The sequence below is a fragment of the Mauremys mutica genome, chromosome 5, assembly GCF_020497125.1.
Source record: "Mauremys mutica isolate MM-2020 ecotype Southern chromosome 5, ASM2049712v1, whole genome shotgun sequence".
Classification (NCBI taxonomy): Eukaryota; Metazoa; Chordata; order Testudines; family Geoemydidae; genus Mauremys; species Mauremys mutica.
Genome location: NC_059076.1, coordinates 668,625 through 686,477, shown reverse-complemented (window position 1 = coordinate 686,477; position 17,853 = coordinate 668,625). Strand labels below are relative to the sequence as shown.

Here is a 17,853-nt window from a genome sequence, read left to right as displayed (position 1 = left end):
TTTTTGATATTATGGTTTAGACACAATCACGGCAAACAAAAGCACCTTACCTAAAACATCGCTGTAGTACTGATTCCATTCTTTCCACAAAACCTGGTGAAACAGAACATCCTGAAGAGCATAAAAGAGCAGGTTTTGCAATCTCTCCATGTAGGACATCCTGTCCGTCAGTCCCCCCGTGCTGTCAGGTACGTACGAAGGAGGGGCTGGAAGCCCCCCACACAGCCGCTCCACTGTGTTCCCGTCAGAGAACCGGAAAGTATAGACAAAAGGGATTTCAAGCAACTCTGCTATCAGCTCACCGCCCGGAGAAAGAGGGTCTGAGATTAGCATATCAAACCCCGCTTGACGGAGCTTTGCTATCAGCCTGGGGTTCAGCACCACACTGTCACAGGTCTGCTTCGACATCTTGTGAAAGACTTCCACGCTATTCATCATTTTCACCAGGCCCTCCCAGTAGGACAGATGGGGAAGCTCATACATCCACAGGTGCAGCAAGTCCTCCAACAGGGCCGCCACGGTCTCCTCGGTAAAGGGCACCGGCAGGACCTCAAAGTCAAATGGGGAAGAGGACTCATTGTAATCGATGAGCAAATTTGCTGAAGGCACCAGCACAGTCACATCGTGGCCCCGAAGGGAGAGTTACTCCAGCACCCGTTTTATGTTGAGCCAGTGACTGGCATCGGTGGGCCAGACCAGCACCTTCCCACAGGATCCTGAGCCCCAGCAGCTCATGTGAACCCACAGCACCAGCAAAAGCCACTTCTTCAACATCCTGGCTGCACCTCTCACTGGAGCTAAGTTCAGTTCCAAAGTCGAGAGTGTAAACACTTCTAAGCACAGCCCACAAAGACTGGATCTTGAATGTCGCAATCTTCATATAAGGTCATTTCAGTGCAAAATTACCATATGTGGGTGGGGACAGGCTCAGCAAGTACAAACTCTGTCGTGGATCACCTAGGATTCTCCTACAGGAGAAGGCACTCTTACCTCTGCAGGACAACTGTTGTAATGCAATGTGTGGAGAAGGTGGCTGTGGATGCAGCTGAGGCCTCTTTCCAAGGAGGAGAGCGCGATCCATCCTTGGGTGATAGCGCATGGATCACTATATTATCTTCCCACAGGAAACTCTGCATCACCCTTACCGCCTAGCCTGCCCTACTCATGGATCACTGGGGCACAATCAGAGCCAGAGCTTGTTGCATTCAATGCCCAGCGCGATACTGCTAGTGCATACAGGTCACAGAGCAGCCATCACACACTCACAGCCTCGAACATGAGCATCTGTTCTTATCAGTCAGAGGGAAGTTGGTTAGGAACCAGACCTCTCTGCTTAGCGTTCTCTTCAGCAACTCGGGGAATGCCATTATTGGATCAATCAATTAACCTTTGGGAGTTGAAAGGCGTAACCCTCCTTCTGGTGAAGTTTCCATTCTCAGAGCAGGTAGCTGGCAAACACCCAGCTTTCTCGTTACCTTGCCTGTGGGCAAATGCTGTGTCTGTGGTGTGTTCTCAGAACTAGTCCCATCCCACAAACTCACACAGGTTTAACTACCTCTATCACGATGCCAACAAATAACTCGGCTCTGGCACGGTTTATGCATGTGACAAACTGAAACTGCTACTTGTCTATACAGGCACCTTTTACTTCAGCTACTTGTTTGCATTTAATATTTGCTTTACCTGAGCCACATCTTTAAAGGAAATGTCCACATAATGAATTTGTAAGACACCTTTTCTTGGCATTTATTGTTAAATGTCTGGTCTTCCCCAACTCCTCCAGCTGGCTCATCCAGGCGGCCGCCTTTCGCTGTGGTCTGTGACCCTTTGATTTTCTTTTCAAGGCGATTTCTCAGATCCTGAACTCGTTCTGCAGCTCATCTCTGTTAGCAAGTTCCAAATTAGCCAGAGTTTTCTTTGGTCTCCGCTAATTCATGGAAACCCTTCTGGTCTATGGCAGTCAGCTAATCTGATTTACTGATCTGATCTGTCTTACTATTGCAAACTGGCAGTGTTGCAACTCCAGACTCTTTGTAGTTGCCACTCCAATAGAGATTTCACCTCTGCCTGCAAGTCGTCCCTCAGGCTATTCTGAGAAGACTCCGGATGCTGCTTTCATTCCTTTTGCAAAGTCTCCACTTGTTTTAGGTCTTGTTATACTTCCTTTTGTCCAGCTTTGATTTCTCTGAGCACTTCCATTATCTGTTCCATCTTGGTTCAACAGAAAGGCCAACTCACAAGCTCTCTCCTTGAAAACTGGATCCCATTTTTTGCCCTGAAGGGTTAACCAAAGTTCAGAGCCCTGTGGGTTGTTTCTGTTAGCAAGAGAAATTGAGAACGGAGACAGGTCTCTCTGTGAAGCAATCCTGTTTACTTGTAAAGAGTGCACAAAGTCCAGTTTCCTTCCACACAGGAGGAATCAGACAGCAGGAGGCAGTGTCTTCCAGCCAGCACGATGCTCAAAAAGCTCCCTATAGAAGCTTTTTCCACCCCCTAAGGGCCATTCTCCCAGTCCCAGTGCTTGTTCAGCTGTCTCCTTGGCTTTCTGTTCCTTTTCTCCTAGCTTCTCCGGTATGTTAATCTGCTTCTCTGACACAATCCAATCCAATAAATCCCCTGCCCCCAAGACTGTTATCAGATCACAGAGGAACGCTGTGGGTCACATGACAACTCCTACTCCAGCCTTCCACGTGACTTTGTTCTGGGCAGAGGACGCCCCTAACTGGTTCAGCTATCTGGTTCCATGAAGAAGTTTGTTTATTTATTCATTTATTTTTTACATTTATCTGGAATGAGGGGCACTGATACACCCACCAGTTTCAACAAGGTTTAACCCAACCTATGACTGTATTTATCTGACCAGCACATCACAATGTTTAATATATTTGTCCTGACAACACCCCTGTGAGGTAATGCACTGCTTGCATCCCTATATACAGAAATGGAACTGAGACACAGAGAGATGGAGGCCTTATCTAAACAGGTTTTTTGTGTGTGTTTGTTTTTAACCAGTACAACAATTTCCATCAAGGTATGTTTGAAGTTTTTAAAAAAAAACCAAAATAACTATACCAGTATAATCGCTAGCGAGGACTCAGTGATGTTGACTGAAATGTGCCTTATACCCATATAACGTATTCCCCTTTCCACATGGGAAGAGGCGATGCTGCTATAAACACCTTAACACGTCCCTCCTCAGTCCAGGGGCGGTACCATTTTAGCTACAATGGTATAGCTAAACCAGTACAACTTTTATCTACAGACAAGCCTTATGTGACTTGCCCAAGGTCATCCAGGAAATGTGTGGCAGAGCATGAAGTTGAACCAAGGTGTCTGGAGTCCCGGGGTAGCACCCTACCCACTGGACCAGACTTCCTCTCAGAAACTGCGGCCCTACATTTTTGATATTATGGTTTAGACACAGTCACGGCAAACAAAAGCACCTTACCTAAAACATCGCTGTAGTACTGATTCCATTCTTTCCACAAAACCTGGTGAAACAGAACATCCTGAAGAGCATAAAAGAGCAGGTTTTGCAATCTCTCCATGTAGGACATCCTGTCCGTCAGTCCCCCCGTGCTGTCAGGTACGTACGAAGGAGGGGCTGGAAGCCCCCCACACAGCCGCTCCGCTGTGTTCCCGTCAGAGAATCGGAAAGTATAGACAAAAGGGATTTCAAGCAACTCTGCTATCAGCTCACCGCCCGGAGAAAGAGGGTCTGAGATTAGCATATCAAACCCCGCTTGACGGAGCTTTGCTATCAGCCTGGGGTTCAGCACCACACTGTCACAGGTCTGCTTCGACATCTTGTGAAAGACTTCCACGCTATTCATCATTTTCACCAGGCCCTTCCAGTAGGACAGATGGGGAAGCTCATACATCCACAGGTGCAGCAAGTCCTCCAACAGGGCCGCCACGGTCTCCTCGGTAAAGGGCACCGGCAGGACCTCAAAGTCAAATGGGGAAGAGGACTCATTGTAATCGATGAGCAAATTTGCTGAAGGCACCAGCACAGTCACATCATGGCCCCGAAGGGAGAGTTCCTCCAGCACCCGTTTTATGTTGAGCCAGTGACAGGCATCGGTGGGCCAGACCAGCACCTTCCCACAGGATCCTGAGCCCCAGCAGCTCATGTGAACCCACAGCACCAGCAAAAGCCACTTCAACATCCTGGCTGCACCTCTCACTGGAGCTAAGTTCAGTTCCAAAGTCGAGAGTGTAAACACTTCTAAGAACAGTCCTCAAAGACTGGATCTTGAACGTCGCAATCTTCATATAAGGTCATTTCAGTGCAAAATTACCATATGTGGGTGGGGACAGGCTCAGCAAGTACAAACTCTGTTGTGGATCACCTAGGATTCTCCTACAGGAGAAGGCACTGCTACCTCTGCAGGACAACTGTTGTAATGCAATGTGTGGAGAAGGTGTCTGTGGATGCAGCTGAGGCCTCTTTCCAAGGAGGAGAGCGTGATCCATCCTTGGGTGATAGCGCATGGATCACTATATTATCTTCCCACAGGAAACTCTGCATCACCCTTACCGCCTAGCCTGCCCTACTCACGGATCACTGGGGCACAATCAGAGCCAGAGCTTGTTGCATTCAATGCCCAGCGCGATACTGCTAGTGCATACAGGCCACAGAGCAGCCATCACACACTCACAGCCTCGAACATGAGCATCTGTTCTTATCAGTCAGAGGGAAGTTGGTTAGGAACCAGACCTCTCTGCTTAGCGTTCTCTTCAGCAACTCGGGGAATGCCATTATTGGATCAATCAATTAACCTTTGGGAGTTGAAAGGCGTAACCCTCCTTCTGGTGAAGTTTCCATTCTCAGAGCAGGTAGCTGGCAAACACCCGGCTTCCTCGTTACCTTGCCTGTGGGCAAATGCTGTGTCTGTGGTGTGTTCTCAGAACTATTCCCATCCCACAAACTCACACAGGTTTAACTACCTCTATGACGATGCCAACAAATAACTCGGCTCTGGCACGGTTTATGCATGTGACAAACTGAAACTGCTACTTGTCTACACAGGCACCTTTTACTTCAGCTACTTGTTTGCATTTAATATTTGCTTTACCTGAGCCACATCTTTAAAGGAAATATCCACATAATGAATCTGTAAGAGACCTTTTCTTGGCATTTATTGTTAAATGTCTGGTCTTCCCCACCTCCTCCAGCTGGCTCATCTAGGGGCCGCCTTTCACTGTGGTCTGTGACCCTTTGATTTTCTTTTCAAGGCGATTTCTCAGATCCTGAAATCCTTCTGCAGCTCATCTCTGTTAGCAAGTTCCAAATTAGCCAGAGTTTTCTTTGGTCTCCGGTAATTCATGGAAACCCTTCTGGTCTATGGCAGTCAGGTAATCTGACTTACTGATCTGATCTGTCTTACTATTGCAAACTGGCAGTGTTGCAACTCCAGACTCTTTGTAGTTGCCACTCCAATAGAGATTTCACCTCTGCCTGCAAGTCGTCCCTCAGGCTATTCTGGGAAGACTCCGGATGCTGCTTTCATTCCTTTTGCAAAGTCTCCACTTGTTTTAGGTCTTGTTATACTTCCTTTTGTCCAGCTTTGATTTCTCTGAGCACTTCCATTATCTGTTCCATCTTGGTTCAACAGAAAGGCCAACTCACAAGCTCTCTCCTTGAAAACTGGATCCCATTTTTTGCCCTGAAGGGTTAACCAAAGTTTAGAGTCCTGTGGGTTGTTTCTGTTAGCAAGAGAAATTGAGAACGGAGACAGGTCTCTCTGTGAAGCAATCCTGTTTACTTGTAAAGAGTGCACAAAGTCCAGTTTCCTTCCACACAGGAGGAATCAGACAGTAGGAGGCAGTGTCTTCCAGCCAGCACGATGCTCAATAAGCTCCCTATAGAAGCTCTTCCCGCCCCCCAAGGGCCATTCTCCCAGTCCCAGTGCTTGTTCAGCTGTCTCCTTGGCTTTCTGTTCCTTTTCTCCTAGCTTCTCCGGTATGTTAATCTGCTTCTCTGATGCAATCCAATCCAATAAATCCCCTGCCCCCAAGACTGTTATCAGATCACAGAGGAACGCTGTGGGTCACATGACAACTCCTACTCCAGCCTTCCACGTGACTTTGTTCTGGGCAGTGGCCGCCCCTAACTGGTTCAGCTATCTGGTTCCATGAAGAAGTTTGTCTATTTATTTATTTTTTACATTTATCTGGAATGAGGGGGCACTGAAACACCCACCAGTTTCAACAAGGTTTAACCCAACCTATGACTGTATTTATCTGACCAGCACATCACAATGTTTAATATATTTCTCCTGAAAACACCCCTGTGAGGTAATGCACTACTAGCATCCCCATATACAGATAAGGAACTGAGGCACAGAGAGATGGAGGCCTTATCTAAACAGGTTTTTAGTGTTTGTTTGTTTTCAACCAGTACAACTATTTCCATCAAGATATGTTTGAGGTTTTTAAAAAAAAAAAACCAAAATAGCTATACCAGTATAATCGCTAGCGAGGACTCAGTGATGTTGACTGAAACGTGCCTTATACCCATATAACGTATTCCCCTTTCCACATGGGAAGAGGCGATGCTGCTATAAACACCTTAACACGTCCCTCCTCAGTCCAGGGGCGGTACCATTATAGCTACAATGGTATAGCTAAAGCAGTACAACTTTTATCTACAGACAAGCCTTATGTGACTTGCCCAAGGTCATCCAGGAAATGTGTGGCAGAGCATGAAGTTGAACCAACATGTCCGGAGTCCCAGAGTAGCACCCTACCCACTGGACTAGACTTCCTTTCGGAAACTGCGGCCCTACATTTTTGATGTTATGGTATAAACACAATCACGGCAAACAAGAGCAGCCTTACCTAAAACATCGCTGTAGTACTGATTCCATTCTTTCCACAAAACCTGGTGAAACAGAACATCCTGAAGAGCATAAAAGAGCAGATTTTGCAATCTCTCCATGTAGGACATCCTGTCTGTCAGTCCCCCCGTGCTGGCAGGTACGTACGAAGGAGGGGCTGGAAGCCCCCCACACAGCCGCTCCGCTGTGTTCCCTTCAGAGAACCGGAAAGTATAGACAAAAGGGATTTCAAGCAACTCTGCTATCAGCTCACCGCCCGGAGAAAGAGGGTCTGAGATTAGCATATCAAACCCCGCTTGCCGGAGCTTTGCTATCAGCCTGGGGTTCAGCACCACACTGTCACAGGTCTGCTTTGACATGTTGAGAAAGACTTCCACGCTATTCATCATTTTCACCAGGCCCTCCCAGTAGGACAGATGGGGAAACTCGTACATCCACAGGTGCAGGAAGTCCTCCAACTGGGCAACCATGGTCTCCTTGGTAAAGGGCACCGGCAGGACTTCAAAGTCAAATGGGGAAGAGGACTCATTGTAATCGATGAGCAAATTTGCTGAAGGCACCAGCACAGTCACATCGTGGCCCCGAAGGGAGAGTTCCTCCAGCACCCGTTTTATGTTGAGCCAGTGACTGGCATCGGTGGGCCAGACCAGCACCTTCCCACAGGATCCTGAGCCCCAGTGGCTCATGTGAACCCACAGCACCAGCAAAAGCCACTTCTTCAACATCCTGGCTGCACCTCTCACTGGAGCTAAGTTCAGTTCTATAGTCCACAGTGTAAACACTTCTAAGCACAGCCCACAAAGACTGGATCTTGAACGTTGCAATCTTCATATAAGGTCATTTCAATGCAAAATTACCATATGTGAGGAAACACTCAGCAAGTACCAAATCCTGTTCTGGATCACCTAGAATTCTCCTTCTGGAATGAAACTGATGGATTCTCCTGCAGGATTGAAAACAACCTGCTCCCTCGGCTGGACAGCTATTGTTACACAATGTGCATTTTCAGATCTGCAGGAAAATTGTCATCTTTGAATTGCAAACTATGGCCCCAGTCCAAAGCTCACTACATCAACGCGAGTCTTTCCTATGATTGCCGTGGGCTTTAGAGCAGACCCTTATTACCAGGACTTGACCCTGTAATCACTGGTTTCTCTTCCACCAATCATGACTCACTGTCACCAACTTATTCATGATTTGTGATTGGCTGACGAATAGTTTTACAGATGCATTTGGGTCTGCGGTATTTGGGAACACTTGTCCTGAATGTGAATGTCGCCTGGCTTCTGCCTCCGCGCTGGGTGATAGGAGTAGTGCTGGAGGAGGTCCCTGGGGATTGTGGCAGGAACTCCAGGAGACAGGCAGGCAGAGGAAGCTTTAGAGGGAGGGATAGCTCAGTGGTTTGAGCATTGGTCTGCTAAACCCAGGCTTATGAGTTCAATCCTTGAGGGGGCCATTTGGGGAACTGGGGTAAAAATCTGGGGATTGGTCCTGCTTTGAGCAGGCGGTTGGACTAGATGACCTCCTGAGGTCCCTTCCAATCCTATGATTCTATGATCATCAGAGTTTCACAGTTCTTGCCCACATGGGCTGCTGCTGTGGCTTCCCTTGCTACCCAAGTGAAGCGCTTAAACTGGCTCCCAATTTCTCCGTGGTGGTGGGGGCACGGCAGCGGAGCCTCTGTGTCACACGGGCCAGCACCTATTACACACAAAACATAGGGCCGGATTGCCCCTCCCCCTGTGGGAAAACCCCCAGGGCAAAGTAAAGGGGGGGCGGGTTCTCCTGAGATGCTCCACGGGGGACGGCCCCACACAGAATGGGGCATCCCACTAACCCCACCATCCCCCAAGAGCCACGTGGATCTCACCAAATCAGCAAGAGGCCTGGGCAAATTGCATGGACGCCCTGCGCCTCCACACTTGCACAGAGGGACTCTGAGCCATTCCCTAGCCATGGCCCAATGGAGCCAGGATCACAGGGACCCCACCAAAGACAGATGTCTCCACGATCCCTCCTGTAAGTGGGGGACTCACACAGTGGGGGAGGGGCAGAATGATAACAGAGCTGGGGACAGGATTATCTCTCTCTGGGAAACTGCAGGGCTGATGGTGGGACAATCCTAATCACCCTCCCCCAGCCCTGTGTGCGCACAGATCCCTGACCCCACAGGGAGCTCTGTGCCAGCTCTGGGAGCAACCGAGGAGGTGGCCGTGAAGGCAACTGAAGGATGGGGCACAGATCACTGTATTATCTTTCCATGGGACACCGCATCACCTCTACCTCGGCCTCATCCCACTCCATCACTAGGGCACAGTCAGGGCCAAAGGTTTTTGCATACACTGCAAAGTGCGATACTGCTAGTGCATTTAGATAATAGCACAGCTATGACACACACAGCCTTGAACATTAGAGCCTGCTTTTATCATTAAGAGGGAAACTGGTTAGGAGCCAGGTCTCTCAGCTTAATGTTCTCTTCTGCACTTGGAGGAATGCCATTTTTGATCAACCAGTTAAGCCTTTGGGAGTAGAGGGTTTCATGTAAGTGTCCGTTCTCAGAGCAGGGGTAATGCTGACAGATCCCGGTTGTCATCAGGCAGGATCAAACCGGGGACCTCTGGAGCTAAATGCACGAACCTCTACTGCATGAGCTAAAAGTCACATGGCTGTTAGCAGGGGCGGCTCTATGTATTTTGCTGCCCCAAGCATGGCAGTCAGGCAGCCTTCGGCTGCATGCCTGCGGCTGCATGCCTGCGGGAGGTCCGCTGGTAACGTGGATTCGGTGGCATGCCTGCGGGAGGTCCACCAGTCCTGTGTCTTCGGCATACCCGCCGCCAAATTGCCACCGAAGCCGCGGGACCGGCGGATCTCCCGCAGGCATGCCACCAAAGTCTACCTGACTGCCGTCCTCATGGCTTCTGGCAGGCCTCCCCTCGCGGCTTTCCGACCCAGGCACGCGCTTGGTGTGCTGGTGCCTGGAGCCGCCCCAGCTGTTAGCTAAAGCTGTAGAGCAGACTCAATCTCTCCAAGTGGTCTCGGTGCTACTACATGGGACAGAACACCACACCCAGGAGGTGCGGGGGTTACACAGGTACATTGTCAATGCCTGGATTCCTCATAATATTGCCTGTAGTTTATTTAATAAAACTCTGATAAAAATCAAACGCCAACAAGTTTTAACTACTTCTGCCATGATGCCAACAAATCATTCCTGTCTGGCACCTCTTGGCATATGGCAAGCTGACAATTTCGCTTCTCTGCTGAACTCACATCAATGTATTGTTCCCACATCCTCTCAATAGCATGTATCCGTTTTGTCCACCTCTCACATCAGGTCTGACACCCAGATTACAAGAGCTCTGAATCAGGGCTTATCTTTTCTGTTACTTATCTGTACAAGGCTTAGCACAGGGGCCTTGATTGTGGTTCACAGGAGCTACCACAGAATAAACAGCCAACTACCATGAGCATAATAAATTAAATTAGTATCTAGAAAAGTAGCTAGTCGATTTGAATAAATAATAGGAGGGGTTTCAAAAAACACCCAAAGGATTTAGAAGCTTAAGTCCCTCAATGGTGCTTGTGCTCCTAAATCCCTACACACTTTTGAAAATCTCTCCTTTGGTCTAGATTTTTTATTTTGTAAAGACAGTCGAAACTCTTTGTACATAAGACAAAGAGCCAACTACCTAGTGACTTTAGATCAGTGGGTTTAAATTCTTTTTTCGGTGAGCAAGGTTGGTCAATCAAACCAGGGAAAGCAAACCAGCATGACTCCATTTTATATCCGGGTTCACATGGGGAATGATTCATCTTCTCCCTCTTTGCACAGCAGCATTATTTGCAGGGCGGTAGCCCCTGATATAGGCTAAGTCCTGTACGGACGCACAGGACAGCAGGCTGGTTCCCAAAGAGATGACAGTCTCAAAAGACAAAACCAGATGAATGTGACAACTCTACAGCTACCCCTTGTCATTCAGGAAACTCACTATGCTGCACCTTCACTGGGTGATGTCTCCATTTCAACAGCGCTAGGCACTTCTAACTAGCTACCCCTTGTTCCATTACAGTATTTGCCCTGATGACACCTTAATTGGGGCCATTTGAAACACATTCTTTGAAAAGGTGGATTAGTCAGGACCTGACTGATGAGCCCTGGCAGCTTTGTTTACGTCAAGGGGACCCGCACACGCTTAGCCCCTTTGGAAATCAGGCCTCATTTTGTTATTCTTATAATAAAGTTCAAAAATAGAAACTAGAGCCCAGAGTGTAACATTTGATCAATTCACTGCAAACAGCCAACAGCTTTCAAAATGGTTCCTGGTATACCTATTGTGAGCCACCTTATTATTACTAATGTCACAATACAACCTAGAAGCCCCAATTGAAAATCTGGCCCCGTTGTGCTAGGAGCTGTACAAACACACAGCAAGAAAGCTTGCCCTCGAAACAGGTGAGATGACAAACAGATGGGAGAGAGGAAGGACTATTTGACCCATAGTAAATGGAGCCATGAAGAAGTGAAGTGAGGTACCCAAGGTCACATGGGTAGTCTGTGGCAGAGCTGGGACTAGAATCCAGATCTCTTGCATCCCCAGTCCAGTGCTTTCACCACAAGGCCTGGTGGTTACTTGTTGTGCTGCTTTCTAGGATCATGCCAAAAGAAACTGATGGAATGATTTTAGGCCCCAATTTCCTCTACCGGGATATAATCCATGGAGGGGAGAGAAAAAGCTGGGTGTTTCAACCAGCAGGGTGTCCGAGGGTCTTTCCCTTTCTCCTCTGCCTCCCACCTGCTCGGCTGCCCCATGTAGAGCAGGAAGTTGGCACAGCCGGACACTGCGACCAAGGCTTTTTCTTCACTCCCCTTTCTAGCTGTGAAGGGAAGTGGCAAGGCTGGAAATGCCACAAGGATGTACAGCTGGGGAACTAAGCACAGCGCGATGAAGGGGTGGGCTCCACGCAGTTCTTGTATTGATGGACCTTTTCGGTTTAGGGATGTCATTTTTTACCAAAATACCTATGCCGGGACAGCCCCTGGTGCAGACACAGTTAAACTGATACAGAAGTGCCTTGGGCCAGGAGTGTTAAGCCAGTATCCTAGCTTGGCAAGTGTTCCTTAGAGGACTGCAGCTTATACCAGCAAAACTGGGCTCTTCCGGTGTAGCTTATTCCAGCCCCTCTCAGCAAAACAAGCTATACAAGTAAAGGGGCAGTTTTTCCGATACAACTTTGTTTATGCTAGGGGCTAGTACCGGCACAGGTGCCGGCAGAGATCACAGCCCTGATGGACATCACTATGCTGGCAAAAGCTTGCAGTCTAGACTCGGCCCAGGAAATTGAAGCTGGGTGCCTGGAATCCTCCCCCACTGGACTAGGCTTCCTTTCGCACAATGCAGCCCACAGTAAAGACACAATCACGGCAAACAAGAGCAGCCTTACCTAAAACATCGCTGTAGTACTGATTCCATTCTCTGCAGAAAACCTGGTGAAACAGAACATCCTGAAGAGCATAAAAGAACATGTTTTTCATCCTCTCCATGAAGGACATCCTGTCCGTCAGGCTGCCCATGCTGGCAGGCACGTACGAAGGAGGGGCGGGAAGCCCCCCACACAGCCGCTCCACTGTGTTCCCCATAGAGAACCGGAAAGTATAGACAAATGGGACACCAAGCTTCTCTGCCACTAGCTCCCCACCCAGCACTAACGGATCTGCAAGGAGAATGTCGAAGGCAGCCTCTCTCAGCATCTCCATCAGCTCCTCATTCCACACCACCGAATCACAAGTTGCTTTGTTCATAGACAGCAGCTGTGATACTAAGTTACACATCCTGGAAGTGGTCTCCCAGTATGAAAAGTTGGGCAGTTCATAAAGCCACACGTGGATAAAGTCTTCCATCAGGGACGCCATATCCTCCTTTGTGAATGGCACAGGGATCACCTCAAAATTGAAAGGGGAAGGTCTGGTGGGATCTATGCCCAGGAAGGATGAAGACAACAGCACAGTCACCTCATGGCCCCTGTCTGCGAGCTCTTCTAAAATGGACTTTACATTGAGCCAGTGACTGTTATCAGCTGGCCAGACCAGCACCTTCCCACAGGACCCTGAGCCCAAGCCAGAGCCCAGAACCAAAAAGAGTGCTGCAATATACTTCCCCGACATCATGTGGCTGCGTTTCCTTGTAAGCTGTTGCACTCTGCTTGCTTGCTTGCCTACTTCTTTCGATCCAGGTGCCAGTACACAAGAGGACAGCCCACGGTGGAGATTATGTTCTAAAACTTCCAACATTAATTAACCTTAGTTGTCTCAGAGCACAGGGAATACCTTGGCAGTAAAATCAATCTGTGCTAGCACATAATCCTGTCCTGGATAAGACCGTATGAATTGCCTGCTTCAATCCACAGCAGGAAACAAGATTCGAGGTAGACCACTCCCTCTGTTGAGCAATCACTAACAGTCATTCTTGCTCTGGATGAATCACTGCTCTTCGTACTAACTGCTACTGCCCCTACTGCAGAGAAAGAACTAGCCAGCAGATAGAGGAAGGACTCTAGAAAAATAATATTGCCTCACTACAGGAGAAAGAGCATTAAGGAGAAAGAAAGAAATGCATTGCCAACTGTATTGCAGCATGTGGGTTTCTGTAACCGTTTTCCAGCGATAGATCCTACAGGAGCTGTGATAGGGAAGCCAGGAAAGTGACAGCATGTCTACTATAGCCAGTCTGTAAGGTTAGGGGCTTGCTTTTGTGAAAGTGAAATGAATTATATTAAAGAAATATAATGAATTAAAGAATGCTGGATGTGCCTTTAAGTAGAAATGAAAAGAATGCTGTGATCCAGGTGTCAGGAAAGCAGACATTAAGGTAGAACAATTGCTCCGCTTAAGGGCGATTGGTGAAGTATTAGCCTTAGATCGATAAGAGTTAGTAAGGAAGTAGGAGATGCATGCTGTGCCCCAGGTAAATGTTACAGTTTTGCTCTCTTTGTCCCTTTGTGTAGTTCGCGCCCTTTTATCTGTATAAATAAGACTGTTTGGGTCTTGCATGGGGGCTCACATTATCTGGATGTTATTAGCAGAGCGCTGTGCTAATAAAACAGAGTGGTCTGACAAACTGAGAGTCCTGAGTCTAACTTTGACAATTTGGAGGTCCCACTGAGATGGCAACCGTCTTCACTGGTGCTGTGTGATTCCTGACCGTTTTTGTAGGACGACCGTGGCAGCCGGCACCTGGGCATTTGGCCCGAGCGGTCCTCCACCAGAACAGAAAGGCGCACGACCACAGTTACGTCTACGCCATCGAACCTGTTGGTTCCCACTCTGTTCTGGTAGCTATCCTGGGATCTACATCAGGAATCTGGTCAGGTAATTATTTCTGTGTTTTGTCTGGACTGAGGACTGTCCTGTCTGTGTGTCTATCCAGCCTCCCTCTAGAGTGTTTGAGTCTGGGTGCCATCTCCGTCTGGGGATCAGCCGACCAAGGGGTTCCTGTCCCCGCGGTCTGAGTAAGTGGAACCTGCACAATCGCAGCCGCAATGCACTTTGGGTAAAACCCTTGGTGTGAAAGCAAGGGCGATTGAGGCAGTAGCCTGTGGGCTCCTTTTGTGTGTTGCACTGGGCATCGCTCTGACGAACCCGAATTTCCTTCTTGTGCGATTAGTGTGTGAAGTCCTCCTGTATGGGTAACCAGACGTCTAAGTCGGGAGAGTTCCCTAAACGAATGCCGGCTCATTTTATGTATTTTAGGAAGGGTCCGGACTCTTGTAAAAAGGGTCCGGACTCCTGTAAATTTCTGGGAAAATGGTCTAGGCTAACTCAGAGGGATCCCAAAACTCAGTGGCCACTGTTAAAATCTTGGAACAAAGACCGAGTGGATGTCTTAAAAGACAAACTCGGCCAACCTAAAACTAAATTGGCTAAAGGAGAGGTTAATTGTTTCATGCAGTGGTGGGAAGAGGCAAATCGTAGGCGGACAAAATCAAAACTCGCCTCTCTCAAATATTCACATAATAAGTTAAAAGCTTCATTAAAAGCCTCCTCTCCCACCACCAGACCGAGTGCTCCCCTTTACCCCGTTCTCCAAACCCCAGATCAATCCCAACTCCCTTCATACTCCCATCTCATTGTAAAAAGGACAAAGCCCCTTGTTCTGTTCCCCTTTGTTGTCTGCCTCAGAAACTGATTCTTTAGTGTTCCACTACCAATTCAGCAAGGGGGGGGGGGCCTCCTCAACTAGCCCCCACCCTTCCTGGTCCCTTTCCTTAAACATTTCTTTCAAAATTGTGAAATGACCACAAATCACTCACAAACGGTTCATTGGAAAAAACAAGATCGGGCCCAGAAAAGCTGGCAAGCAACAGATATAGAAACTGAAAAACAGGTTGGAAGCCCTAAGGGCATAGTGTCGGGAGTAAGAAAAGCAGTAAGTGCAGGCATGAACCCCTGGAACAATACTTAAAATAGTTAAATTTGAGTTCATAAAGGTGTCGTTTTGGGAGATAAACAAGTGATTTAAGGAAAGAGAGTGAAAAGTTAACTCTACAGAGGCTGGACAGAATTAAGCAGTTAAACTTTGTGAAAATGTTAAAAAGGACCATGTTAAAAAGAGAAAATTCTTGGTTTCTTTGCAGCCATTCTGAAGGGAAAATGAGCCCTTTTCCAAAACAATGCCTGTAAATAATCCAAATAAAGAGACTATTTGATTGAAATCATTTGACTATGGACAATTTAGTCAAATTCACTAAAAAAACATGAGGAGGTTCTATTGAAACTTAACTGCCCCATATGTATAAAGGGAATGTAATCAACTCAAATGTATAAAGAGAATGTAATCTATGTACAGGTATGTAAAAACAAAACAGTGTAAAAGGAATGTTAAGGAAAAGAAAATGTGTGTATCTATTTGTCTGTGGAAATATGTAAGGTTCTGAGAATCTAAACCAGCACATCTGGTTTGTAAAACTCCTGTTTTGTAGATTTAAGATACATTGTTTTTGTTTTTAATGCCACTAAAAATTCATTTAATTCTTTAATTCAGAGTTGCAAAACTGACAAGACCTTTTGCCAGACACAGGTCATCAGTGTTGTTTGGCTTTGGGATTTGGCATTTAACCCTTAAGGGGTAACTTGATTCTTTTACAAAATTTAAAATGTTTTTAAATAAAGACCAACTCATGGCTGCAGCAGGGCAGTCAAAATCAGAAGAATAGGAAAAGATTCTGGATTCTTTTTGTTTGTTTTTGTAACAAAATAGCAGATAAGAGCTGTAGTAGAAGAATTAAAAAGACAGTGCCCCTCTGAAGCAACAGCAGAGGTGATGTGCACAAAACAAAAAGAATTAATGTTAAAAACACTGAGCCTCAAAATGGCTCTGTGTAATCAGACTGTCACCTTGATAAGGGTACATGAAAACTCTGTAAGAACAAAATAAACAGTTACACCTTATGTAAAAATTGATATGGCTAATGTTTTAAAAGTTATAGTATAGAAGGAATGTGCATTTTCCCTAGGACATGTGCAGTGTATATTGTACAAAGGGGTAAAAGAAATGCAAATGAAACATGCTACTGAATTAAAATCCTATTAGGGCTCCAAAAAGAGCCGCCATAGACTGTGGGCTTGGCTACACTTGAAAGTTGCAGCGCTGGTCATGCAGCTGTGCAGGAACAGTGCTGGTGTGTGGCCACACTCACAGCTACCAGCGCTGGTGTGTGGCCACATTTGCAGCATTTGCCCCGCTGTTGGGAGTGCTGCATTATGGGCAGCTATCCCAGCATTCAAGTGGCAACAACGTGCTTTTCAAAAGAGGGGGGTGGAGGGTGGTGTACTGTGACAGGGAGCGGGGAGGATAGAGAGAGTGGATTTTTGGAGCCAACACTGTGTGTTAGCTTCCTGGATTGAAAAATCACGAAATGTTCGTGAACCCTTAGTCTTAATTGCAAACAGCCTGCATCCAACGCTGTTTCTCTGTCAAGCAAACATTCACTCCCTGCTTGCCTCTCATTTGATCGTTCACAGCCAGGTACAGATAGCTCCTGTTTGCTGTGATCAGTGTTTGTTTTTTAGATAAGCAGTTCAACGGAGCTCCGATCAGAGTTCACAACAAAACAAAGAGAGGCTGCATAACAAAACAAAGAGAGTAATTTAGTTAAAAGCATTCTGGGATATCTCCTTATTCCCTGGAGGCCAATAAAAGCACTGGTGTGTGTCCACACTTGATGAGCAGCGCTGGATCACCAGCGCTGCAATCGCTACACCCCAACCTGACCAGGTGTACAGCCAGCGCTGCAGCCAGGGAGTTGCAGCGCTGGATGTGCCTTGCAGGTGTGGACGGTTACTAATTGCAGCGCTGGAAAGCCTCTACCAGCGCTGCAACTTGCAAGTGTAGCCAAGCCCTGTGTTTTCTTTTTCAGATCTCTGTGTGTTTTGTAAGCAGGAGTTGAAAGTGGAAAGAAATCAAAACTCTGGTGGAAGTTGATTGTGTCCCTTTTAAGACAGAGTTTCTGAGCTCTGCTGATGGCTTTGAATCCAAAAGCCAAGTCTGTGTTGATGCAAATTACTTAACTGATAAAGGAAGGTGAGAACTGCCAGCACAGAAGAAGCTGCAAGTAAAGGACATACCTGGTCAGCAAACAAATTGCCTAAATAAAAAGCCTGGTATAACAAGATCCCTTTAATAGATTTGACGCTAATGTTATTGTTAATATTAAACATTGAAATAAATTTAATGTTAATAAGTACCCCTGTAACATATAGTGTGTATGATTTTTGGAAAAATCCTTTAAGGTAATATGGTAATGATGCTTCTGAGGGCTTGGCTACACTTACAAATTTGCAGCGCTGCAGCAGGGTGTGAAAACACACCCTCTCCAGCGCTGCAAATTGCGGCGCTGCAAAGCGCCAGTGTGGTCAAAGCCCCAGCGCTGGGAGCGCGGCTCCCAGCGCTGTACGTTATTCCCCACAGGGAGGTGGAGTACGGACAGCGCTGGGAGAGCTCTCTCCCAGCGCTGG

The 17,853-nt window shown here is 47.2% G+C and overlaps 1 protein-coding gene across 4 annotated transcripts in view; it reads right to left on the bottom strand.

The window, feature by feature from the left end:
- The window catches only part of LOC123371349 (UDP-glucuronosyltransferase 2A2-like), a 60,531-nt gene that overhangs the window by 25,836 nt on the left and 16,842 nt on the right, over positions 1 to 17,853 (bottom strand). The window contains exon 1 of one of the 4 annotated variants that reach the window (XM_045018849.1): positions 12,285 to 13,222. The exons of 2 other annotated variants lie outside the window; for them this stretch is intronic. In XM_045018849.1, coding sequence (XP_044874784.1) covers positions 12,285 to 13,131 — 847 coding nt within the window. In that variant the 5' untranslated portion in view covers positions 13,132 to 13,222. Of the gene's footprint in view, positions 1 to 6,843; positions 7,765 to 12,284; positions 13,223 to 17,853 lie in introns of those variants that run through there. One more of the 4 variants, XM_045018852.1, reaches the window with a different exon arrangement.